The 22450-nt window shown below is 42.5% G+C and overlaps 1 protein-coding gene across 3 annotated transcripts in view; it reads left to right on the top strand.

Annotated features, from left to right (window-relative positions):
• Positions 1 to 22450, top strand: part of cdk14 (cyclin dependent kinase 14) — a 257958-nt gene that overhangs the window by 67890 nt on the left and 167618 nt on the right. Inside the window, exons 1-2 of one of the 3 annotated variants that reach the window (XM_071205779.1) lie at positions 4060 to 4266; positions 18121 to 18366. In XM_071205779.1, coding sequence (XP_071061880.1) covers positions 18136 to 18366 — 231 coding nt within the window. In that variant the 5' untranslated portion in view covers positions 4060 to 4266; positions 18121 to 18135. Of the gene's footprint in view, positions 1 to 4059; positions 4289 to 18120; positions 18367 to 22450 lie in introns of those variants that run through there. The other 2 variants (XM_034102039.2, XM_034102038.1) reach the window with 2 other exon arrangements.

Here is a 22450-nt window from a genome sequence, read left to right as displayed (position 1 = left end):
GTGTGTGTGTGTGTGTGTGTGTGTGTGTGTGTGTGTGTGTGTGTGTGTGTCTGTTTGTTTACAGGGTTGAATCCTTTTAAAATGCAAATAATCTACTCCTCGGTTGGTGTACGGTTTTAACTGATTGCTGTCTGCTGTCTCCAGTTTAGATCCACTCCGAGCTATTTTATCATAGATGTCACACCTTCTGTCACAATAGACACGGTGAGGATCCTTTGGCAGAAAGCCTGTCAGTCAAGGTCATCTATGACGGAGAGAAAGAGGGAGCTAGGAAGAAGCGGGCAGTGAGTGAGAATGTGAACAAAGGAAGTGTCTCCTGTGTCGGATGATTAGTATTTTGTAGCGTGGCGGAGCGTGACATGCATCAGCGTCTCCTCTCTGAGGACTGATGAACAGAGGAACCAGGTTATAGAAGTGTACACATTGTTACACACTGCTTATGTACTACTCTAACATCCCTACTTGAAATGATCATCATTTTTTCCGTCTCTATCTTTGTTATGGTGCTTTTGAGGTAATATTTTCACATATTTATTTTTATATATATGCCAGTCTTCACGGAGTGGTTGTTAGGAGAACTGAAAACCTTAAGAATGACACTCGTGTCCTCTGTCTGCAGTCCAGCAGCACTGCAGAGGTCCCTGTTGAACAGAATGCATGCTTGTGTTGTGGGTGGAGCTGCACATCCATGATAAGGTCATGTGTAAGGGCCTGGCAGGCGCTGGGTAGCGGTCGCTCCCAGCGTTTTTTTATTGTTTCTATGACAACGATGTTTCAATAACGTATCACTGCTGTTATATGAATGACTAACATGGATACAGCGCGGGAGGAGAACGATAAAAGTCACACACTCACCGGCAGCAAAATCCACCCGGTCCATCTGCTTGTTGTTCCTGGTCCTTGTTATGACAGTTTCCGTCTGACAGACACGGCCAAAAACTAGCCTTTCATCCCATTTCTACAGTACCTGCGCTTTTCTCAAAAGTTTAAATATTTTCAACTCTGAGCGGAACAAAGACGTGGTGGACTCTTCCAAAGGCATGCACTCGGTTCTCATTGGAATATATTTTAAATGGAAGCTGTTTGTAGACGTAGGCCCTAATGGATCCAGTCTTTTCTCTCCTTTCCAGTTCCAAGTTTGTTCAACTTCCTCTATGATACAAGAAAAGTGCTGTGTGTGAATTTGCACGTGTTTTACACATGCTATTTTGGGAGCACAAGTATCTCCCAAAGGGAAGTATGGCTCAATGCACCATACCAAGATGGTGTGTTCATAACGTTGTAAAAGTTAAGTGTGGAATGCTGGAGACCTTCCATTGCCATTTTGGCTACGTTACAAAAGTTGTAGGAACAGTCGTGATTGCAGTTGCTCTGGTGAACACAGCGCTATACAAATGCAAAGGTATACATGTTGCTGTTTTACTATCAAACGTACTATGCAGAAAAGGAACCACCATACATTTAATTGGATTATTGAGCAAACTGTAATGATTTGCTACCACTAACATTAATGTTTTGTTAGCTAGCCAGCTAACCAACAGATGCAGTCGTCACTTTCACTGAGGGTGCAGCAGCTGTGTGCAATTCCAGAGAACGCTACCCACTGGAAATAAAAAGACTGTGTTCACACAGGACAACTTGGCACTAAAGAAAGCAACCAACTTGAGACACACTACAGGTAGTTTATACAATCACTGATTATTACTTTTACTAAGATAACCCTGATAAAGAGTACGTACACACTATTCTCAAATACAGCTTTATAAAGATTGAATACAAAAAAAGTCAGAAGAAGCTGTGGTTGTGTGCCCTTTACGTTTCTTAAGCTGAAACATAATATAACCTTAATATAACCAATAATATAACCAATTGCTGAAGCACCCCCCAGGATTGCCAAAGCACCCCCTAAGCACCCCCAAGAAATATGTTTTATTTTTGGAAAATTATTATTATTATTTTTATTAAATTAGAAAAATGATTGATTACATCAATGCAAATGTGAAACAAACAAATGTTTGACCAAAAACATAAAGCCAACACAGGTGATATGATTAGGCCAATGGCCAGCACCCATTCGATTTTTGACCTACCCATAGGGTAAATTACTTTGTGACACTTGAGTCACTTCCTGTTAGCTAAAGTGTCAAATTATTTGCTAACAGCAAAGTGAAAAATGGATCGTTTTTTAGTCCTTAAACGTCCACGTGTGGACACTCATTCAAAACCACCTGAAAGTGAGAGGGATTCTGCACATAATAGGCCTCGTGAGTACAAGTAGCTTACTTCTGGGTCTGTTTCATTCAAGCTCTGCTCTGTGTGTGTGTGGCACGAGCCATTTTGTGTGCGTGCGCGAGCGAGAGAGAGATCTACCGGAGACCGTTGTGGTTAGCATCTGGTGCTAGCTAGCCAAGCTAACGGATATAAGGAGCTTTTTCAACAACAAGGTGGAGGGAGAACTATCCTGTCAGACTGAGAGTCTCAGATAACCTCAGCTCAGGAGAAGTAAAGGACTCTCAGTGTTTAGATAGTTAACTTTAGTCTAGTTATCATTGGGTCTCAAACGGTTTCTCAAAGGGGGGTGATTTGTAAAATATCTATAAAGAAATAGAAAATCTGTTGACAGTTCTGTTTCATATGGGTGATGAGAGATGTATCCATAGATATCTTAATGTTGCTCTCAAAGTGCACCAGATTGATGCTTTTAACTTCAATATTGAAAAAAAAATCTTCCCGGGGAGCATGCCCCCGGACCCCCTAGAGGAGGTGAGGTCCACTCCTCACTTGTAAAAATAGCACTTTACCCCTGCTTACACCTATATGCTGTGAGCTGATTATCGAGCCTTCATTGTAACAGTCGCGGGTACACTGTGTGTGTGTGTGGGGAGTGTTGCAGTAGAAAATTCAACTGTAGCGCTGGTGCATTAATGGGAAACCCTTAATGTTTGAGCACCCTCTATGAAACGTCAAGCTACCCCACAGCACCCCCTAGAGAAAATCTCTGGCGCCGCCACTGGGCAGGCGCAGTGAAATGTATGATCTGGTCTTACTTTTATCTTTTATGTCCCACATTTGATTTGCTAGTTGAGTTTACAGGTATAAGACATATATTCTGGAGTTCATGTTGTAAAGGGGGTGTTGCACAGTAGTTCCTCCTCTCTCCTGCATATTTTTTGGAAAACTTTTGACTGATAAAATACAAGGCATTACTCCAGTTACAGATGATGAGCAGACTGCTATTTGACAGTCTGCTCTGCAGGAACATGTCCAGGGTCCTAGAACCCATTTGCGGGACCAGATCAAGAAGTTAATACTCTGAAGGTCATAGTTTCTGGTAAGCTGGTACAGTATTGAAGAGTTTTTATTGGTCCAACACAATGGATCTTGCAATGTATGTACAGTTCTCGTCAAAGAGTATCAGAAGTAATTGCCACAAGTAACCATTCAGAACATGAAACAGACATTACTTGTGCTGGTACACATTATAGTTCAAAGGACTTATTGCTATTGTCAGTTTGTCAAAGGTTGCATATGGCTGTGAGTAAAGTGGTTGGGTACAATTGATTTAGAAACTACTCGAACCAACGGTCCAAGTTCATGTTATCAAGCAGTCAATAGGTCATGTTGTTAAGGGGGCGTTCCTCCTCTCTCTTGCATATTTTGGAAAAACACATTTTTACTAATAAAAAAAGGATAGAGGATACAGCAATGAGGATGTAATGAAAATGTCCATTTGTTCTCCTTTTTTAGTCTATCTTCTTGTTTTGGCATCCTACATGAATATGTAATGCTGAGGTTCTGCAGCCCAGTGAGGCAGACGTAAACAGTCCAGCTCCTCTTCCTCAGCGTAGCTCACATTCACACGTTCCTGCTGGAGCTGCTGCTCCTCTGGGCTGTACCATGTCCGCTGAACGGGGGTCCTCTAGGGTTTCAGAATGTCCTCGCAGACACACGTTTTCCCCCATCTGCTGCATCGCATCCATTTCTTACTGTCCATCCCCCCATCCTCCCCCCTTAGTCCCATATGAGCTTCAGGCTCACCATCTCTCAGGGCTGTCAGCGAGAGACAACGCAGACTCCTAATACCCTGCACCGCTCAGATTTCACTCCCCCCTCTGCTTATAGTACAATCTGATCATTTCCAGCTTGCGAAGGGAGCGGAAGAGAGGGAAGGGAGAGAGAGTGAGGGAGGGAGGGAGATGTTTTGAGCTGGTTTGCAGGAGAGAGGTTGGCCTGAATGTTTTCTCTCTGCTCTTCAGAGGCATCCAGGTGAGCTGTTTCCTCCTGGAAGGTAAGAGGAAGGCTGAGATTGGTGCTTATTTTGTCCTGCATCCCTTGCCATTCCCACCCCACCTCCTTCTTCCTTTGCTTCGGGTACATGGCTTTTGTTAGCTAGTGGGTGTGTTTGAGCATGAGTGATATTCCCCAGATATATCTGACACACGTAATGTGGTGAAAGGCGATGAGCAGACAAGACGGCATTTGTGCATTTATAGAGCAGATATGGATTGTAGATACCTGCATGCACGGTAGTGTACGAGTGTGTGTTGGGTTTTGGTTTGGGGGGGGGGGGTTAGGAGGATGATGAGCTCTCATGCTAGCATGACAACTTGAAAGAGGATGGCCCAAGTGTCGTCTCAATGGTGAGGATGTGATGAGAGACTGGGGAAAGGAAGGAAGTAGCGGGAAAGGGGGGAGGCAGTGTGTGTGTGTGTGTGTGTGTGTGGCGTGTGTGTGTGTGTGTGTGTGTGTGTGTGTGTGTGTGTGTGTGTGTGTGTGTGTGTTTAGATGTATCTGCAGCTTTTGGAACAAAGTCTCATTGCTTTTCCTGAAACAGCATCAGCACTGTCAGCCCGCCCCCCCCCCCCCATCACTACCACCCATCCCCACTGTGCTAATAGGTAGCATTTCCGTTGTGGTAGTGAAATGGATGCTGATGTTTGCTGGTCTAATGAATGGGAGGCTCTACTTAGCATTTCCTGCTCACTCTACTTTCTACCGTCCTACTTCAGACACATCTTGGTGGGTTGGAATGTGGGCAGTGTGGGGAGGAAGAGGAGGAGAGACGGGCCTTTTACCCTCAGGATCTCATGGACGCATAGTGAGGCTTTCTGCAGGGCCATGAGCAGCTCTGTAAGAAAGAGACACAGAGATGATAAGAAAGGTGGGCTGAAATAGGAGACGGACAGTTTTAGGGTGTCAGGATACAGGGTCAGATTTAGAGTAGTGTCCTTACTGACAAACAACAACGATTTTCGTGGTAGATCATCCAAACAGAAATGTTTGCCTCAGTAAAATACATAAAGCATGTCTTTAAGAATGCTTTATTATTTGATTTATTTTCAATCTTGCAAAACCTTCCTCAAATGTTTGTTTCTTTCATTTTGTCCTGACATGGCTCAGTAAGCATTTGTGTGACAGCTCTTATTTCAAGTAGGCTGCAAGAAGAAGTGACAGTTCTTGGCCTAACAGTTTTCTCTACGCTACTTACAAACATAGTCGTGTAAATTGTCATCTGATCCCGTCTTAAAGTCAACTTGTTCCATTCTGAATGGAAACATTGGAGGTCCTCCACTTTGCTGCTTCCTGATTCCTCTTTTGGAGCATTGTGTCTTCGTAGTCTTGATGTGATGAATCGCACCAGTGGATAATGAAATGTATACAAATGTATGACTTGGAAAGAAGTCATGGTGTTGTTTTGTGGAAAGAATAGCTCAAAGATCATTATGGCCTACAGTCACAGCTCACACCAGGACCACAAAGTTGTCCTGATTGCTGGATTGTCTTGTCTTTGGATTGTATAAAGTTACATTTTGACAAAGTGCTTTTGGACAATCTGCACAGCAGGAACCATTTCCAAAACCAAATGTAGATGTTTAGCCAGAGTAATTCTACTGTATTAAGTAAAGGAGTAACCTGACAGACTTGGCAGTATCTTAGAGTTCTCATTGGTCCAACACAAACCTAGGCAGAACTATGTGTCACGGTTACCTCATTCACACCAATGCAACTCCGGTTCAAGCTCCGTGCTAGAGCTTTTCAGATTCAGAACCGGTTCTTCGGTTTAGCTCCGGCTCTTTTCACACCGCCCAGAGTCCGACTGGTGCTGCGTCATTGCGTCATCGTTTGCGTCATGACGTAACCGTTTGCATGCCTGCTTCATAAAGCCAAACCGCAGGAAACCCCTCACAGCTGACACCGACAACAACAACAATGGCCGATTGTGCTCCAGCTTCCTCTGTACCTCTTCGGAAGACCAGATTCCCAGCAGGTAGCTGGTCTCTTCAGTGGACCACTGCTGCTTGTTAAGTTTCTCCATCGTTGTGTACAAACTGGATAAAACGCCGGCTTCTTGTTGTTGTTCAGGAGTTGATCCCGCCCCTGCCCCCGCCTCGACGTAAGCGTGACGTATGCGGTGCTTTTGCTCTGGCCGGACAATTTTTTGGTGCTCGAAATGAACCGGATTCCGGAGCTAAGAGGCTGCTCCGCTGCGGTGTGAACAGGAAAACACGGTGCTTTTCAAGCTCCAGCTCCGAACCGGCCCTGAAACACCGTTGGTGTGAATGAGGTATCAGTGACCATTTTAGAACCTGGAACATACATTACTTGGACTGGTGTGGACGTTAAAAACAAAGATTGGTAGTTTAACAGACAGACAGCATTTTGCCAGCTACTGAATGCTTGTCAAAGCTTAGGACTATGAGCTTTGATCAAAGAGGTTGGGTGCAACTGATCGAGACACTCCTTAATGTTGACTGATGGTCACATTTCAAACTACCAGTCAAAAGCAGGATTAACTTTCCCAGACTAAAATCCCATTGTGAAAGCTCAGCTCTGAATGCACAGCGTCTATGTGAGGCCTCCAATAGGTTTGACATGTCTCTGTAGGGGTTACTACTAACTGGAACACTTCAGATAAGTGCTGGCTGCTGGAGAGGTCAGGGTAGTGTAATAGCTGTAATAGTCTCTCTCAGCTTACATAATGCTTTTATTCAGATGCATTTCCCCAGAGATGGAGTCCATAACACACAGTGTAATTTATATCAAGTGGCTACACAATAAGGTGTTTGCATAAGAGGCACTCGTGCTAATGAGTCAGCCGTGAATGCCCAATTAGACCTGAAACTCACATCCGGTTAATACCATTGTGTTGTGCTGATTTATGGTGGACTCTGTAATGTAGCATCTCTACATCAGACACCATAAGCACCGCACAATGATCAACCACACATGTGCAGGTGTTTTTATGTTGAGGCTTCAAGCATGGCACGATTGGTTGGTCGACAGCTTTGATCTAAATATCTCAACATGATGGATTCACATGAACTGTTAGGATGTTCATTGTTCTAATGAACAACATGAATACGTTTCTGCCACAACAAGGTTCACAATTTAACAATATTTAAGTTTATTGCCAAATACTACAACATTTACTGTTTTCCAAACGGCCTTAGCTGTTCTTTGTGTTATGCGGAGGCACGTCACAGCCACTCTCCTGAGTGACTGTGCACTCATAAAGCCGGAAGTCCCGGAAAGCTAGCCAACTTTGTAATGTATACGTCAGTGCTTTTTATACTCCAGAATCCCAATCAAATGCAATGGCAGCTGTACTGATTAGGAGGTAGAAGGCCTGGCTGAGTCTAATTAGCCGGAGCGTCTGCTGGGTCTCAGACACCTCCGTCACTGTGGGAGAAGAGGCCGGCTGGCACTGGTTTGAACTGTGAATCTTTTTTTACAGAGTTACAGATACTGACATACATGGGAAGAATAACAAGCAACTACACTGTAAAATATCGAATCGAAATGGTGAGTGAAAAGTATTTCAGGGTCACGGTCCAGTTTGTGATCATGACAAAGCAAAATAGATGCCTGTATGATACAGTTTAACAGAACATAAATTACCTCTGACATCCTTCAGCATCCTTATAAATAAATTCAATTTTAGTGTGCCTGTGGACAGAAATAGGAGAGAAAAAACTAGCTATATTTACCGAAAACCTAGCACAGAATGTAACCATAGTAAAGAAACGTAACTAGCTATTTTCACCGCAAGGCTCCACGTCCAACCTCGCGACGATGAGTAAAGAGAAAAACGCATATCATTGAATTCTCAGAACTGAGGGGCAAGATGTGGCTCAGGAGGTAGATTAACCCAACATCCAATCAGAATGCCGGTGGTTTGATACCCGGCCTAAGCGGTCACATGTTGAAGTGTCCTTGTGTGTGTGAGAGTGTGTTCTTCTTCTTATGTATGGTAACCACTGTCTCTGATTGAATGTGGGTGTACATGGGTGAATCCTGACCCATTTGTTTGAACAGTTTGAATCTTCTAGCATTTTTAGACTGTAGATCTGCCGAACAAGACGATGGAGAAGAGTTGAGCTAAACCTTTAGCAACTCAAATACTAATTGGGTAATATTTTCTTTGTAAAGTCTTGATTGGACATACAATATTAATACAACATCACCTGCTTTAATGTTTCTGTCTCCAAGCCATTTTGGAAAGGATGGATTGCTATGTGTTACATTATACCCCAGTCAGATAGTGATGTTGTGCCGTGCATGGCTTAGCTCGTCTCTATTTAAGCTACCTTCCCTCTTTGATTTTCTGGGTAACTGACAATATAGCAGCATGCATCAGGGGCGTGGACTTGAGTCATACTGGAGTCGCACATTTGATATCTTGTGATTTCTCTTAGACTCAAGCCTTTTTACCTAAAACGTATTACCTTTCCCCAATCTCAGCTCCCCAACCACCCAAAACGTAACTCGTCTATTCATTTCCCTTCTTTTCTTGATCAAATAACATCATTAATTCAACTTAATAATTAATCATTATTAATGAGTTAATACACTTAAACCTCCTGTTGTCTTTGGGTCAAATCTGACTGATTTACTACTTTCATCAATCATACGTTTTTTGTTTTACATTCGATTGCAATAAGGCTTTATGATATCCTTCACAGAAGACATTTGAACATATACAATTGCTGATCAACACTTTCATTGCATTGTGGATGATTTAGTCAACTTTGTAACACCCATGGTGTTCCCGGTCAAAACTGACCACGATAAAGAAAAGGAATTAGTAACCATCCAGATCAGATAAAACACACACACACACAGAACAATGACACATTTCCCGCTCTTATGTGCCCATCCCCCCACATGGATCACACCTGGCACACGCAATACATGTTCAGTGTCTGTTCTTTGTATATTTACTGCAGTTTTTCATGTATACCAGTAGTCTGATACAACATGTACAGTTTGAAAGGGTGTTAAATGAAATGTGGTGATGATTAATGGTTTTTGTGTTAATGTAATAGCAGTTAAAACAGGACCAGTCAAATTTGACCGAGAACACCAAAGTAAGGGGGGGGGGGGGGGGGCGAAGACAATAGGACGGTTAAAATCCTTGATCCCCTTTGTTTCAATCAATCTGAAAGCATCCAATCAAGTTGCAGAAGAGAAACATGAATACTGTTACATTACTGAGTGCCAAAATAATGCTGAGGTCAAGAAAAAACTATTTGACTTCATTAAGAAACAGGCCAATCCACACGTAAGACTTATTTCAGACTTGCAGAACACTGACCTCAAACTCAAATGGTGTTGTTCAGTGGTGGCGCTAGGGGGTGGCTACTTGGGCTCAAGCCCCGGATGTTTTCTGAAAAGCCCCGGATGTTTCACTTAAAAAAAAACAACATTTTTTTTTTTTTTTAAACGTCTCGGGAGTAATGTGCAGTACCGGAGACCACCAGAGAGGCATCCGCTGCGGGACATTAGCCTGCGTACTGCATAGCCTGCCCTGAAGTAGAAGTGATCCTTCCTAGTGCCTGACGAGTTTTAAGCTAATAGCCTATACAGTTATGGATATTAGAAAGTTATTGTCATCGAAGCAGCCGGCGCCACAAGCAGCAGCAGCAGCAGTATCAGCAGCTGACAACAATGTCATCACCAGCAGTCAAGAAATGGATGATGTTTCAGGTTTGTTAATCTAATATCTGCACTCTGGCTGACTGAGTAAGAAGTGAAAAAGAGTGATGTAACGTTAATGTTATAGCTAGTAAACATGGAGTAACCACACTAAGTATACCCTTATATGTTAGTATGTATACAGAACATGACTAAAAATTATCCTAAGATGTAACGTTAACCCTTCATACCTCAGTCTACTTTTAAGACACTAAAATAACGTATTCCACTTTTTATTTTGTTTTCACGAGTGGAATAATACCGGCTCTCGTTTCAGTACACATAACGGAACAGACAGGCAACCCTCTGAATCAGACTCCGATTGGCTGTGACTGCATCCACTCAGAGTGTCCGATTCAGAAACGTGACTCTTACACCTCTTACGTCACAAACAAAGATGGTGGATGAGAATAGATCTATAAAATGATAAGCAATGCGCCAGAATCAAGGTGAGACTATCTGCATCCTTTAAAACTCTACGCACATTCGTTTCACCTTAATAAGTAAACGACTATTTGAGTGCGTTAAGGCATTAGTTTGCTTCATTCATCAAGGGTGTTAATGAGTGTTCTCCAGTGCCTTTCGTCCGCTTTAAGGTATTATTAAGGTAGGGTTAATGTTGCTCTCAAAGAGCACCAGATTGATGCTTTCAACTTCAATATTTAAAAAAACATCTTCCCGGGAGCATGCCCCCGGACTCCCCGAGAGGAGGCGACGACCCCCGTAGAGGATGTTCGGTCCACCCCCCACTTATAAAAAAATAGCACTGTACCCCTGCACCCCCCCTCCCAACAACTCCTGGGCTAAGCCCCGGATCTCCTACAATCCTAAATCCGCCTCTGGTGTTGTTATTCTATAGTAGAACCTGTTGAAGACTCTCTAACATATCAATGATGCAACATGCTTCAGAAACACACTGTATTGTTTTCAACCATTAACGATTACCTGCAGAATGTAGTTCATCCTCCAGCTCCAGGTGCTGTCCATAGGATTTCTGGGGATAGAACCCTGTCAAAAGGTTTCTATATTTCACTAAATATTGTACCTATCATGTGAGGGATTCCATTGTGTGCCGTGGTGATGATGAACGTGCAGCAACAAAGAGACAGTATCTGGGGCATCAGTTAGCTGAGGGGATATTTATTCCACCACATCTGTTCATTAAGGCTGGTGTGCAAAATGATAAAGAGCCACTGCAGCAAAGTGACTTTGTCAATAAGCCAATCCAACTCAAGGATATTTGATACTCGGTGGTTCAGTGCCAACATGGACATGACTTTGATCCATTACCAAATAACCCCTGAAATATATTAAAACTCACTGATTTATAAATCACATTTATGCGTATCTGTGTTAAGACTGCCACGGTACAGTTTGTGAATGTGAACATATACCTTAGCCCAACGATGAGATATTGAACAGTGACAAGAGTTAGTGAGTAAAGAATCAATAGATAGAAAGGTAGCCCAAGAGAAATGTTCCAACCCTGCAATCAGCTCAATTATGTGAGAGTAGAATGATGATAAAAACATTCAAACCTTTGGTATTCTGATTACAAAGGGAAATATTTGTATGTAAAACGTTTAATGTCTCATATTTAGTCCAGTCAAGTTTGAGCACCCTTTTCTTCCCCATGTTTACAGCTATTATTGTTGGCATTGGGGATTATATTTGATTCTAAGAAATATGGTATGAAACCTAAATAATATATATTAAACTCATTGTTTTGATTTACAGCCCACAACCTTCCTGTTTGGGTTCAGTCCCACGGCTCTCATCATACATCAACTGCAGCACCAGACACAGACACATCATATTATCAGTCAACAAGTAACCTGGTAACAGGATGACACAATATATTTTACATTTATTATGCCCAACTCTTAGGTTGCCCTATGGGGCCAAAGATATTCCACCACTGACCCAAATACACCACAGACAGACACATTCAAAGTGATCAAATCTATAGGATTTATTCCAATCAAAAATGCAGTCAAAATCAGTACAGGCCCATCGGGATTCGTCCCGAACGTCCCGAGGCTTCTTGGGCTTGAGTAGCAGGCGCTGTAACCAATCAGCTACAAGTCTAGAGCAGGCTTTTTGAGTTAATGAAGAATTACTGTTAACAGCTGTTTTGAAAAGACAACTTGAGGTAGAAGACGTAAAGTCATGTCAAATACTTTCCTTAAATGTCAAATAAAACATTACTGATAACATCACCAACAACAAATAATAATGCCGGTATAACATATTTGTAATATAATATATAATAATATTTCCGCCTTGGTAACTGTGTTGCATCATACATTAAATCATAAAGAATATAAAAAAAGCATAGTTAACAATTAATATTTGCATGGTAAAGGATTTATATACCTTTTTAAATATGTATTGTTGCTTTAAATGTGGTACTAGCAAAAATCATTGCTTACTGTTGATAAATGCTCAATAAAGAAATTCAAAAGGACGTAATTGTCGCTTAAAGGTGGGGTAGGTAAGTTTGAGAAACCGGCTCGAGATACACTTGTTGTTATATTCCATGGAATGCTCTTAACGTCCCGATAGCAATGAATATCTGAAGTGCTTTGACACAAAATCTATAACAAATGTGGAAGCCGTGGCGCTGTAAAAAGCACGACCAATCATCTGACCCGGCTAAAGTAACTGGATGGCCTACCTGGCTGTCAGCCTTCCATCGGGGCACAAACTTATCTCGTGCCCTCATTGGTCATGTGCGCGTTCGTGTGTGTTGGGGGAGGGGCTCTGTGAGGAAGTGGCAGATTTTTTCCGGCTGTGTATTTTCAAATTCTAGCGATCTCGAGCTGGTTTCTCCAAAATGACCTACCCCATCTTTAAGATCCGATAACATCTAACTAGCTAGCATTAAAAAGGTTAGTTAGGATCAAAAACAAATACACAATTAGTTGAACATAATAAATGAGTCTGTAATATTGTTATAAACAGTTAATAACAAACTCATAAGTAATGAGCAGTCTTAGTTTAAAGTGTTACGTTTCTTATGAATAAGTGTAATCTACAAATGTACAGTAGGTGTTGATAAACACACACACACACACACACACACACACACACACACACACACACACACACACACACACACACACACACACAAAGAGGAGGATGAGGTGTTTTTCCCGTTCTTGGCTGTCGTCTCTCTGTCGTCCTGAGCCCAGGATGGCGAGCAGCGAGCCGATAGCCCTGCTTTGTCTCAGTGAAATGGAAAAGCGTCGGCACAGTTAGTATGAGTTTGCAGAGCACATCAGTAGACTTCAAGGCTGATTGCCTCTTGTCATCCGTCAAGCTAATGTCATCACTCTCTACTTCTCTGGAGACGCTGCATTAGCCTGCCGCTGTGCCTACCTTTCCCGTTACTGTACGGGTACTCTAGATAAGATTCATCTTCAATGATCCCTGGGGGGCTGGGGGGTCACTACAGAAGTACAGATAGGAAAACAATACAGTCCATCATCCTCTGTTTACCTGTGTGTTTGAGTGTGTGTTGGTATTACAGGGGGGGGGGGGGGGGGGGGGTTGTAATGATTAAAGAGGTAGTCCTTCAACCACAATCGATACGGTGTAATTGCATCCGAGCAGGGTGTTCCTGTCATGGTAACCCTCGTCCAGAGGAAAGCCAGGGACCAGGCTGCCTTAACCAATGAGCAAAGTCTTCCTATCACACTGAAGAAACTGAAACGCTGACGTTAATTAAATGTATTATGTCAACACATGTCACATAACTGTATTAGGTTAGTTGAAAGCAATAATATTTAGTTTAAATAAAAAGTCAATTAGATTCAACTTAATATTATTGATTTAAAAACCTAAAACAGTTATGTCACATGTGCTGACATAATACATTTATTTAAAGTCAGAGTGTCCGTGTGCTTACGCTCTTAATTGGTATAATTACATAATCATGTTCCACTTTAACATACACATAGTTACCTTACCCATGTAATCCTAACCCTAAATGTTCTTTGGCACAACCTTATGACATTTTTTACCAGCATTACTTTAAATGTATTTGTGTTTGCTCTCACATTGTTGGAGTTTATATGTTAACAGACATTTAACTGTAGTATATATTTATATCCTACTTCCTTGACTTGTTGAACAAATGCATGGAAGAACAGCATCCAAAGTGACTTCGAATGGCTAGGCGCTTTCACACCGGAGTACTTTTCCCGTTTAGTTCCGATAGTTCCTGGGATTTTGCGTTCACACCAAAAAGAGAACTTAGTTCATGAGAACTTTTCCCCCATTTTCAGTCCCTGCTAGAGAGCAGGTACTTTCCTGGGGAGAAAAAAGTTCCAATTTCTATTGGCTGGGCGGATTGCAAACCACGCCCCGTAAAACTCTGAAAACTGAAAAGTTTATTATAGCCGCCATTGTATTTGCTGGCATTAGCATTATTAGCATTAGCCCCGCGCACCAACGGAGAGAGACTAACTTATGGCAACACAAAATAAAACATGGGAGCGGTGGAGATGAGGAGGTGTCGGCGTTCTGGCGATTTACTCGGAAGGCTTCAGTAGAAGCTGATGGGAGGCCAGTCCCTAACTCCGGGGACTTCCGTCCGGGGACTTTGGGCGGCAGTATACGCCGTGAAGTTGTTTGCGGCCTGCCAGTAAACCCAAAGCAGAAGAAGAAGAAGTGACGTCAGCGGCTTCATTTGCCTAATCCTCCCTCAGGGAACTTATTCCGGTGTGAACGCGATCGGCTCTTACGGCAAAGTACTTGGTGTGAAAGCGGCTTATGTACAAAATTGAGGGTTTTTTTTGTTAGTTTTTTTATATGGCCAGTGTGGAGTTGAAACAGGTGGGTCTTGACTCTATCCGACAGAAGATGTGTACATCTTTAGCGGTCCTGCTAATAACAGGAGCTGGTTCCAACATTTTGGAGCCATTACATCCAACAGCCTTGTTTTAGTTAAGAGGTATCTGGGTCAAACTAGCAGTGAAGAAGTGGTGAGTCGATGGGCCGATGCGAAGCAAAGTGCGCATAATGTAGTGTATGGTTTAAACAGGGTTGTCAAACTCAAGGAATTCATTTGATGTGGCCCGCAAGAGCTTGCAAAGAATAAAATAAGTTTATTATATGGTTACATGCCGCTTTACAGAAGCACACCGCCATTTAAACTACATGTCCCACAATGCATCTCATTTTGTGACATGCACACTGAAAAGACTTACAATTATTTGCCCTAGACTTCTGCTTTCAGACGTAGTTAATTATGAAGTTATTACCCTATCTGATAATGCAGAGGCAGTAATGTAGTATAATACATTATTTTATATATATATTATATATTTATGTATATTTGTATAGTCTTAAAGTTACAACCGGCCCTTTGAGTGCAACCATAATGCTGATGTGGCCCGCGGTGAAATTGAGTCTGACACCCCTGATTGAAACACTTCCTGGAATTAAGAAGGACCCGATCCATTCACAGCACCATAGGCCAGTAGCAGCGCCCTGAAGCAGATGTGTTTGTTTGCAGTAGTTTAGGACAGTCGGTTGTCCGGCAGAAAGACAGAGGTGCTGTTAACAGGTCGTGGATGAGAGAGTCCGACCTGAAAGAGAAAGCTTTATGTTCAGGTTGAGCTTTAAGTGGTTTGCAGACACCCACTAAGAGATGTCAGGCAGACATTCAGCAGATTCATAATTGATAATAAATCATTTTACCTGAAGGCAAAAAGGTTGTTGAACTGCTTCAGGCCCTAACATCTGACGGCTCGCAGGAGGCAGTTACAGCGGCAGCAGGCCGAGGCCGAGCACTCCCTCCTCTCAAATATAACATCAAAAATAACACACGTTCTGAGTTCTATATGACGGATGGTGGACACATATTTAAGCAGGGGCTTGTTCTCTTTGGTTAACAGTAGCCTCCCACAGATGTTGCATTTGGAAGTTGTTTTGTTCACCTTGGTAGATCCACACTTTGTAAAACGTTGAAGTTACCCCAGTCCCCGTGTTCAGTCAGTCCGTGCTTTTAACCGCTGTGGCGCTGAGTACGCTTTCTCTACGTCACTATCTGTCTTTAGAAATCAGAGGTTATATAAATAAAGATAAGGAATTTAAGATTGAATATTGGATTTATTGACCATTGAGCTCGAGTCTGGCAATTTTACTAATTTAGAACCCGATCATAAATGGTACTGGCTACCAAATCTGTTGAAAGCCAATACAACCTTTGCATTTTTCCAATTTCTAAGCTACTTTTTAAAAGATCTCCAAATGCTATCTTAGTTATATCACCCATAAAGAGCAAAGGATTGGCGCTCTTACATAAAAGATTAGGATTTAGGAGTTAGGATTAGGAATTTGTGCGTTTTGTAGAAAAGTATTTGCCAATCTGTGTATATATCTACCTTTGCAATAATCTTCATGTTCATAGAATGAGTCGTGAAGACTGGGCTGGCAACACAACACCAACACCAGATGTTACAGTCGCACACCTTCAAGAGAATCAGTACTTCTTTCGGCCTTGCTGAGGTCGAGCTGTACTTTTGCACTTTCTAGGAATATATACAGTTTTATAAACTGATGTTTTTATGCTAACCCTACAACTCAAATCAATATACTTTGAAATGAATCTACTACATTGAATTACACCTACAGTATCTGGTTCACGCATTGCAGTTGGTTCAAGTTTCAGAGAGTGGTCGGACTTTCAGAAACTCTTCATCGAGTTGTGTTAAAGTCGCTGCCTCTGCTCAGCCCCTCTGATGGAGGCCTCTGAGAGAGAACACCCCCTCCCCAGACCCTCATGCCGTATCGATGCAGTGCAGTGTGAGTATGTTCTGCTTCAGACGCTGTCACTGAGGACTGTCTGATCAGGGCTCATGTTTAGCACCACTCTTTTCCCCTCCTACATCTTGTGTATGTTTTGGCCCACTTCACATGCATTCGGTTAGACGTATTATTCAGTTGTTCTTTCTGGATCTCCTTCGCTTTATTTTGGTGAGAGACAAAAACGGGATGTGGTGCATTAATACATAAAAGTGCACATTTTAAATTCCAAAACATAAAATAACCTATTGTAATAATGAATATATCAAATCCTAATAACCCGTATAGTTAAAACTGGTGACTTGATTCCTCCGCCAACTATCCCTACTTCAGCCGAGGGTGTTACGACGCTGTTGTTGACTAATGTTCAATCTGTGTCCTCTGTAAACAGCTCTAAGACATTTCATACAACTAACAGATTGATAATGTTGACAGTTTTAGATAAACCTATTATAGGTAACTGATAAATAGTTTGAATGTAATTTTCTGAATATATTTAAACAATGTAACCATTAGTGTGCTTAATACATAGAATGGAGTTCAGCTAGAAGATGGCTGTCTGTTAGAGCAGAACAATTATATATACAAAACAATCATGGGGGCAACTGCATTATTGTATCTGATATTGTTCATGTAACATATCAGCTCATGTGGGAAGTGTGTTTTCATATGCATTTAAAAATAAGAATAATGTAAAGTAATACTGTAGTAAACCCCAGCACCAATAAGATGTGCTATCAGAGTTGTCCATGTTGGCACGACAGAGGAGGCCAGTGGGAATAACTCGTGTTGGTCCAATGAAACCCGGCCCTGTTAAAAAGTCGGAGACTGCAAGACGACTCCTCTCTGTGTATTCAAGTAATTAGAAGTTCTTCCTGGAGGGGAGCCCAGGCCTAAATATTTAATCTGGAGGGAGCCGTGGCAAAACATGTCATGCCGCCTGCGTCTTGTGCGTCCGTTACACACGGTCCGTGGAGGGGGAGCAGCTGGTGGGGCCTTTGTTTCTGGAGATGGACGGGGAGTGTGCACGGCTCTGCGTGGGCCCTGCCGGAGACATTCTGGAGCATGGCTGCTCAAGTGAATGGGTGTGTGTCGGAGATGTGTGTGCGCAGTGAAGCCGACAGAAGCTGTATCTGTTTTGATCAGAGAAGAGAGAGGCAGATGAAAGGCTCTCTTACAGCAGAGAGGTAGAAGCAGGGCTCCACAGGGAGGAAGAGACCACGACTGACTGAGATTAAAAACAGGATCTATAGCAGGGGCACTCACTGACGGTCGCAGATGGGTCTTCCTCTTTAATGCTTTTATCTTCTCTCTGCTCTCCCGTCTTCACAGATATGTGTCACAAAGATGTCCACACGCAGCTGCCAGGGAACAGACTCTGTCATCAAGCCCCTGGACACCATACCTGAGGACAGGAAGGTGAGAGTGCAGCGCACGCAGAGCGGCTTCGACCCCTTCGAGAAGCCCGTCAGCCAGGTGAAGAGGGTCCACTCGGAGAACAATGCCTGCCTCGCCGCCAAGACCACGTCCGCCAGCAAGGAGTCACCCAAACTGCGCCGGCACTCCAGCCCCAGCTCTGTGAGTGCTGCACACCGTACACACACACACACACACACACACACACACACACACACACACACACACACACACACACACACACACACACACACACACACACACACACACACACACACACACACACACACACACACACACACACACACACACACACACCGTGAGCACATAGGAAGACGGCTTTATGATGTCTAAGCTATAGGAGAACAGAGTGCTGCACACCGTACACACCGTACACACACCGTGAGCACATAGGAAGACGGCTTTATGACGGCTACAGCTATAGGAGAACAGAGTGCTGCACACCGTACACACCGTACACACACCGTGAACACATAGGAAGACGGCTTTATGACGGCTACAGCTATAGGAGAACAGAGTGCTGCACACCGTACACACTGATGTAGTTTGGATCTGAAGTAGAACAGAGTGCTGCAGTGATGACGTGTGCTGTAGGCCGACCCTGAAGTTAGCAGAAGCTGTGGTATCGTTCCATTGGAATATTGCAGAAAATAAGACCGTTGGCAATTTCTCACTTAGTGATGATACTTATCCACATGTTAAGAAGTAAAGTCAATATACTTTCTGAATCCCCCCTGGGGACATTTCACACACAGGTTGATGTACTGTACATGAACAGAACACATTGAAGCTTTGGACATATTCGCTTGTATTTTGTGTCGTAGAACCAAATCTAGAAATCTTTTCAGTTTGTGTTAACCACAGACTTTATTTCACACATTTAAACAAAAACACATTAAAAAAACGCTGACTATGCGATACGGGAATTGGAATTGGTAAAATGCTAATTCATCATAGATTGAAGAAACAATTTGTGAAACACTCGATTGATCAATACTCCAGCTAGCCTTTAAAGATCGATCCTCTTTATCCTTATGTGAGCATGTTTGTGTAAGTACACCATCTGAAATCGGACACCTGATGATAAAGTCATGCGTAACATTAGCAGAACTAATATTCTGGTTACAAAATGATACAAATGATTTGAAGTTAAGTGAGCAAAAGCCCCCCAAACGTCTAAAGGAGATCAAATGTTAAAAAGCACATCCCTCCTGTGCGAGGCACGCTCATGGATACAGCACCTTTCAACTCAAGGCATTTCAAAGTGCTTCCAAAGTTGAAAGCATTAATAGCATTAAGACATATTTCAATAATCCAGTCAAAGAGTTGTCCTATTGAGTCTTAAATTAATCTATTTCTGAAAAGGCTCACGGCATACAGATCTCTACAGTAGCACAGATCTCCTCACACTCATCTGTCTGCTTATACATGCTGAGTCATGAGATGAGTGACCCGTGACTCTGTGACTGAGTGGTCACATGGCCGCTTGTGACTGGACATATCCCACAGAGATGACATCATCTCCTCTCCCCCGGCACACAAGGCATGTTATTATCTATGGAGGAAATGCAAACGTTCTGTTCTCTTAATCATCATTTTCAATTGCAAAACCTTCTTCCAGGAAGACAGACACAAACTTGATATCATACAATTACAGAATGTAAAATCAGCATCACCAAATTATAGATTGTTACATACCCAAGTATCTTGACCCGCCCCCCTCCCCCCACCCCGCAAAAACGTCTCAGTATGTAATGTTTCCCAAAGGAAAGAGAAATGACAGAGCAGGAGAAATATGAACCAGGGTTACCATGGAAACTCAGCTTGTAGTGCTGAGAGAGTGTGTTGGTAGAGATGGTGACTTTTTCTAGTAATTAGTTTATTTGTTGGGGAACTTTGAAAATATGTTTAAAGTATTAAAATGGCAAATAGGCAGAGATACCAGTAAAGCAGGATTGCAATGATTTCTAATGTTGCATTGTCCTGAATATTTCATGATGGTTTTTGTGTTTTTGGCAGTGGAAGTAAAAGGGTTAGAACCGATTGAATATTATGTGTTGGAAATGCATTTCAAAATGCATAATAAAACATTCGTATTGCTTGAAATAATGCAGTCAGAGCAGCCTTTACTTTCCGTGTCCAAGTAAAAGCAGACTGGATGTACACAGATCACATTACATATAAACTATAATGTATACATTATTAATGGCATCAAATTCTGCTGGAAACAATGGAGGCGGGGCTAATCTGTATTTAGATGTGAATATAAGTGCATTTTCATCTACCTATTAGTCATTTAGAGTAGAAACAGAAGTACAAGTCAAAATACTTTTTCTATAGTGGTTTGATGGTATTGGTGCTGATTTGTTGGAGATTAGCATAACGTGACTGAAATGCAGAATGATTCCAATGCATAATTCAACTCCCAACCCCCAAAGTCGAAGGTAGCATGCCCATACGAGGCTTCAAAGGTGTATTTCCTGGCAGTCAGGCTCTTTTTCCATCCAAAACTAAAGATCCCCTGTATTCCTTCATACGGTTAATTGAAGACTGCGTACAAACAGTGGTGGCGAAGTCCATAGGGACTTGGCTTGGGAACCAGAAGGTCACCGGTTCAAGTCCCCGAAAGACCAAGGGTGTTTCTCAATGTCGAGTACGCTTGCTTGGTAGCACATGTCTGCCGAGTATCTTGCTTCAGAAGCGAGGCAAGAATACTTCCTGGCATTCGGAAAACTAAGAGTGGAACAGGCGAGCAAGTGTGCAGGTGTGCCTCATTTGAGAGGCCCCGCCACAGATTTGGGGAAATTGGTCCGTGCGCAAAGCATTGTGGGAATTTTAAGGCCACAGAGCCTACACATGTGCAGCCTCGACATTTCTCGCTACGAAGTACGCCGGGCTCGGTAGAATCCCAAGTATGCTGGACATTGGAACAGTCCTTCGGCGGCACTCGATGACGTAGCATGCTTGAAATTACATTACACATTCTGATGTACATCTACTATAGGAAGCCAACATTTGATGCCTAGCCCTTGCATTAAAGGAGAAGTGAGCCATCTGTTTGACTTGGAAACATGGCCGACCGAGGAATCAAACTGTTCGCCTCGACAAAAAGAAGTGGGCTTTCCTAGATTCTGCCCAAAGACAATTATTGAGGCGTAAATGCAACCTCCAGAAGTTAAAGGCTAAAAACAAACTGCACCATGGTCACATGACGCTAAACTGAAGGCTAAAGATCGGGGGGGGGGGGAAGTGTGTGCGGCTGACAAGTGTTCTACATGATAGCTTGTAGCAGTCTTTTGTATCTTGTCGCTGATTGATTTTAAGCATTCGACTACTAGTGAAATTAGACTTTAAATCAACATCTTGTTATGAATAATTGCAGACAAGAGACAGATAAAAAAAGGCTTCTCGTGAAGCAATATGAGAAATGACTCTTTAAATGGACTAAATGAATCTAACCGTAGGATATATGTTTAAAACGCTGCACTTTAAAAGTTATAATTGATGAGGCAAAAGCCTGCATAAGGATATATGTGTTACCATGGTTTTCAAATGATTTGCATAAATATACATATCTTACACAGATGGCTTAAGATCTCATCCACCATCCACCTGGAGCTATCTTCATTTAGTTTTTATTTATATATACACACTATCCTTTAAAAAATGTGGACTACCTACTGTATGTTGTAAATGTATTGTCTTTTTAATTTACACACAACATCTATTTCACATTTGTCCGTCCTGGGAGAGGGATTCTCCTCTGTTGCTCTCCCCGAGGTTTCTTCCATTTTCCTCCATTAACTGGGGGGTTTTCTTTGGAAGTTTTTCGTTGTCCGATACGAGGGTCTTAAGACAGAGGGTGTCTTTTTTACAAACTGTAAAGCCCCCTGAGACAAATCATTTGTGATATTGGGCTTTATAAATCAAATTAGATTGATTCATTGATCGTCCAAAACAGTGGATGGATTTAAAAGTTGATTAGTTTGTGAATCCCAGGTCAGGGGCCTCATTTATAAAGCTTTGCGTAGGATTCACGTGGGAAGGTGGCTTACGTAGGACAAAGCAAATAAATACGCACACAAATATCTCGATTTCTAAAACACTGCGTACCGGCGTAGGAAGTGCGTACGGCACGTCCTACGCCGGTTTCCCAATCACAATCAACTAGAAATGCCGCGCAGCTTTTGCGGGTTTCACGTAACGCCCATATTTGCCTATAAAT

The sequence above is a fragment of the Pseudochaenichthys georgianus genome, chromosome 16, assembly GCF_902827115.2.
Source record: "Pseudochaenichthys georgianus chromosome 16, fPseGeo1.2, whole genome shotgun sequence".
Classification (NCBI taxonomy): Eukaryota; Metazoa; Chordata; class Actinopteri; order Perciformes; family Channichthyidae; genus Pseudochaenichthys; species Pseudochaenichthys georgianus.
The sequence above is the reverse complement of the archived record's forward strand: the minus strand, read 5'-3'. Positions and strand labels throughout refer to the sequence as shown.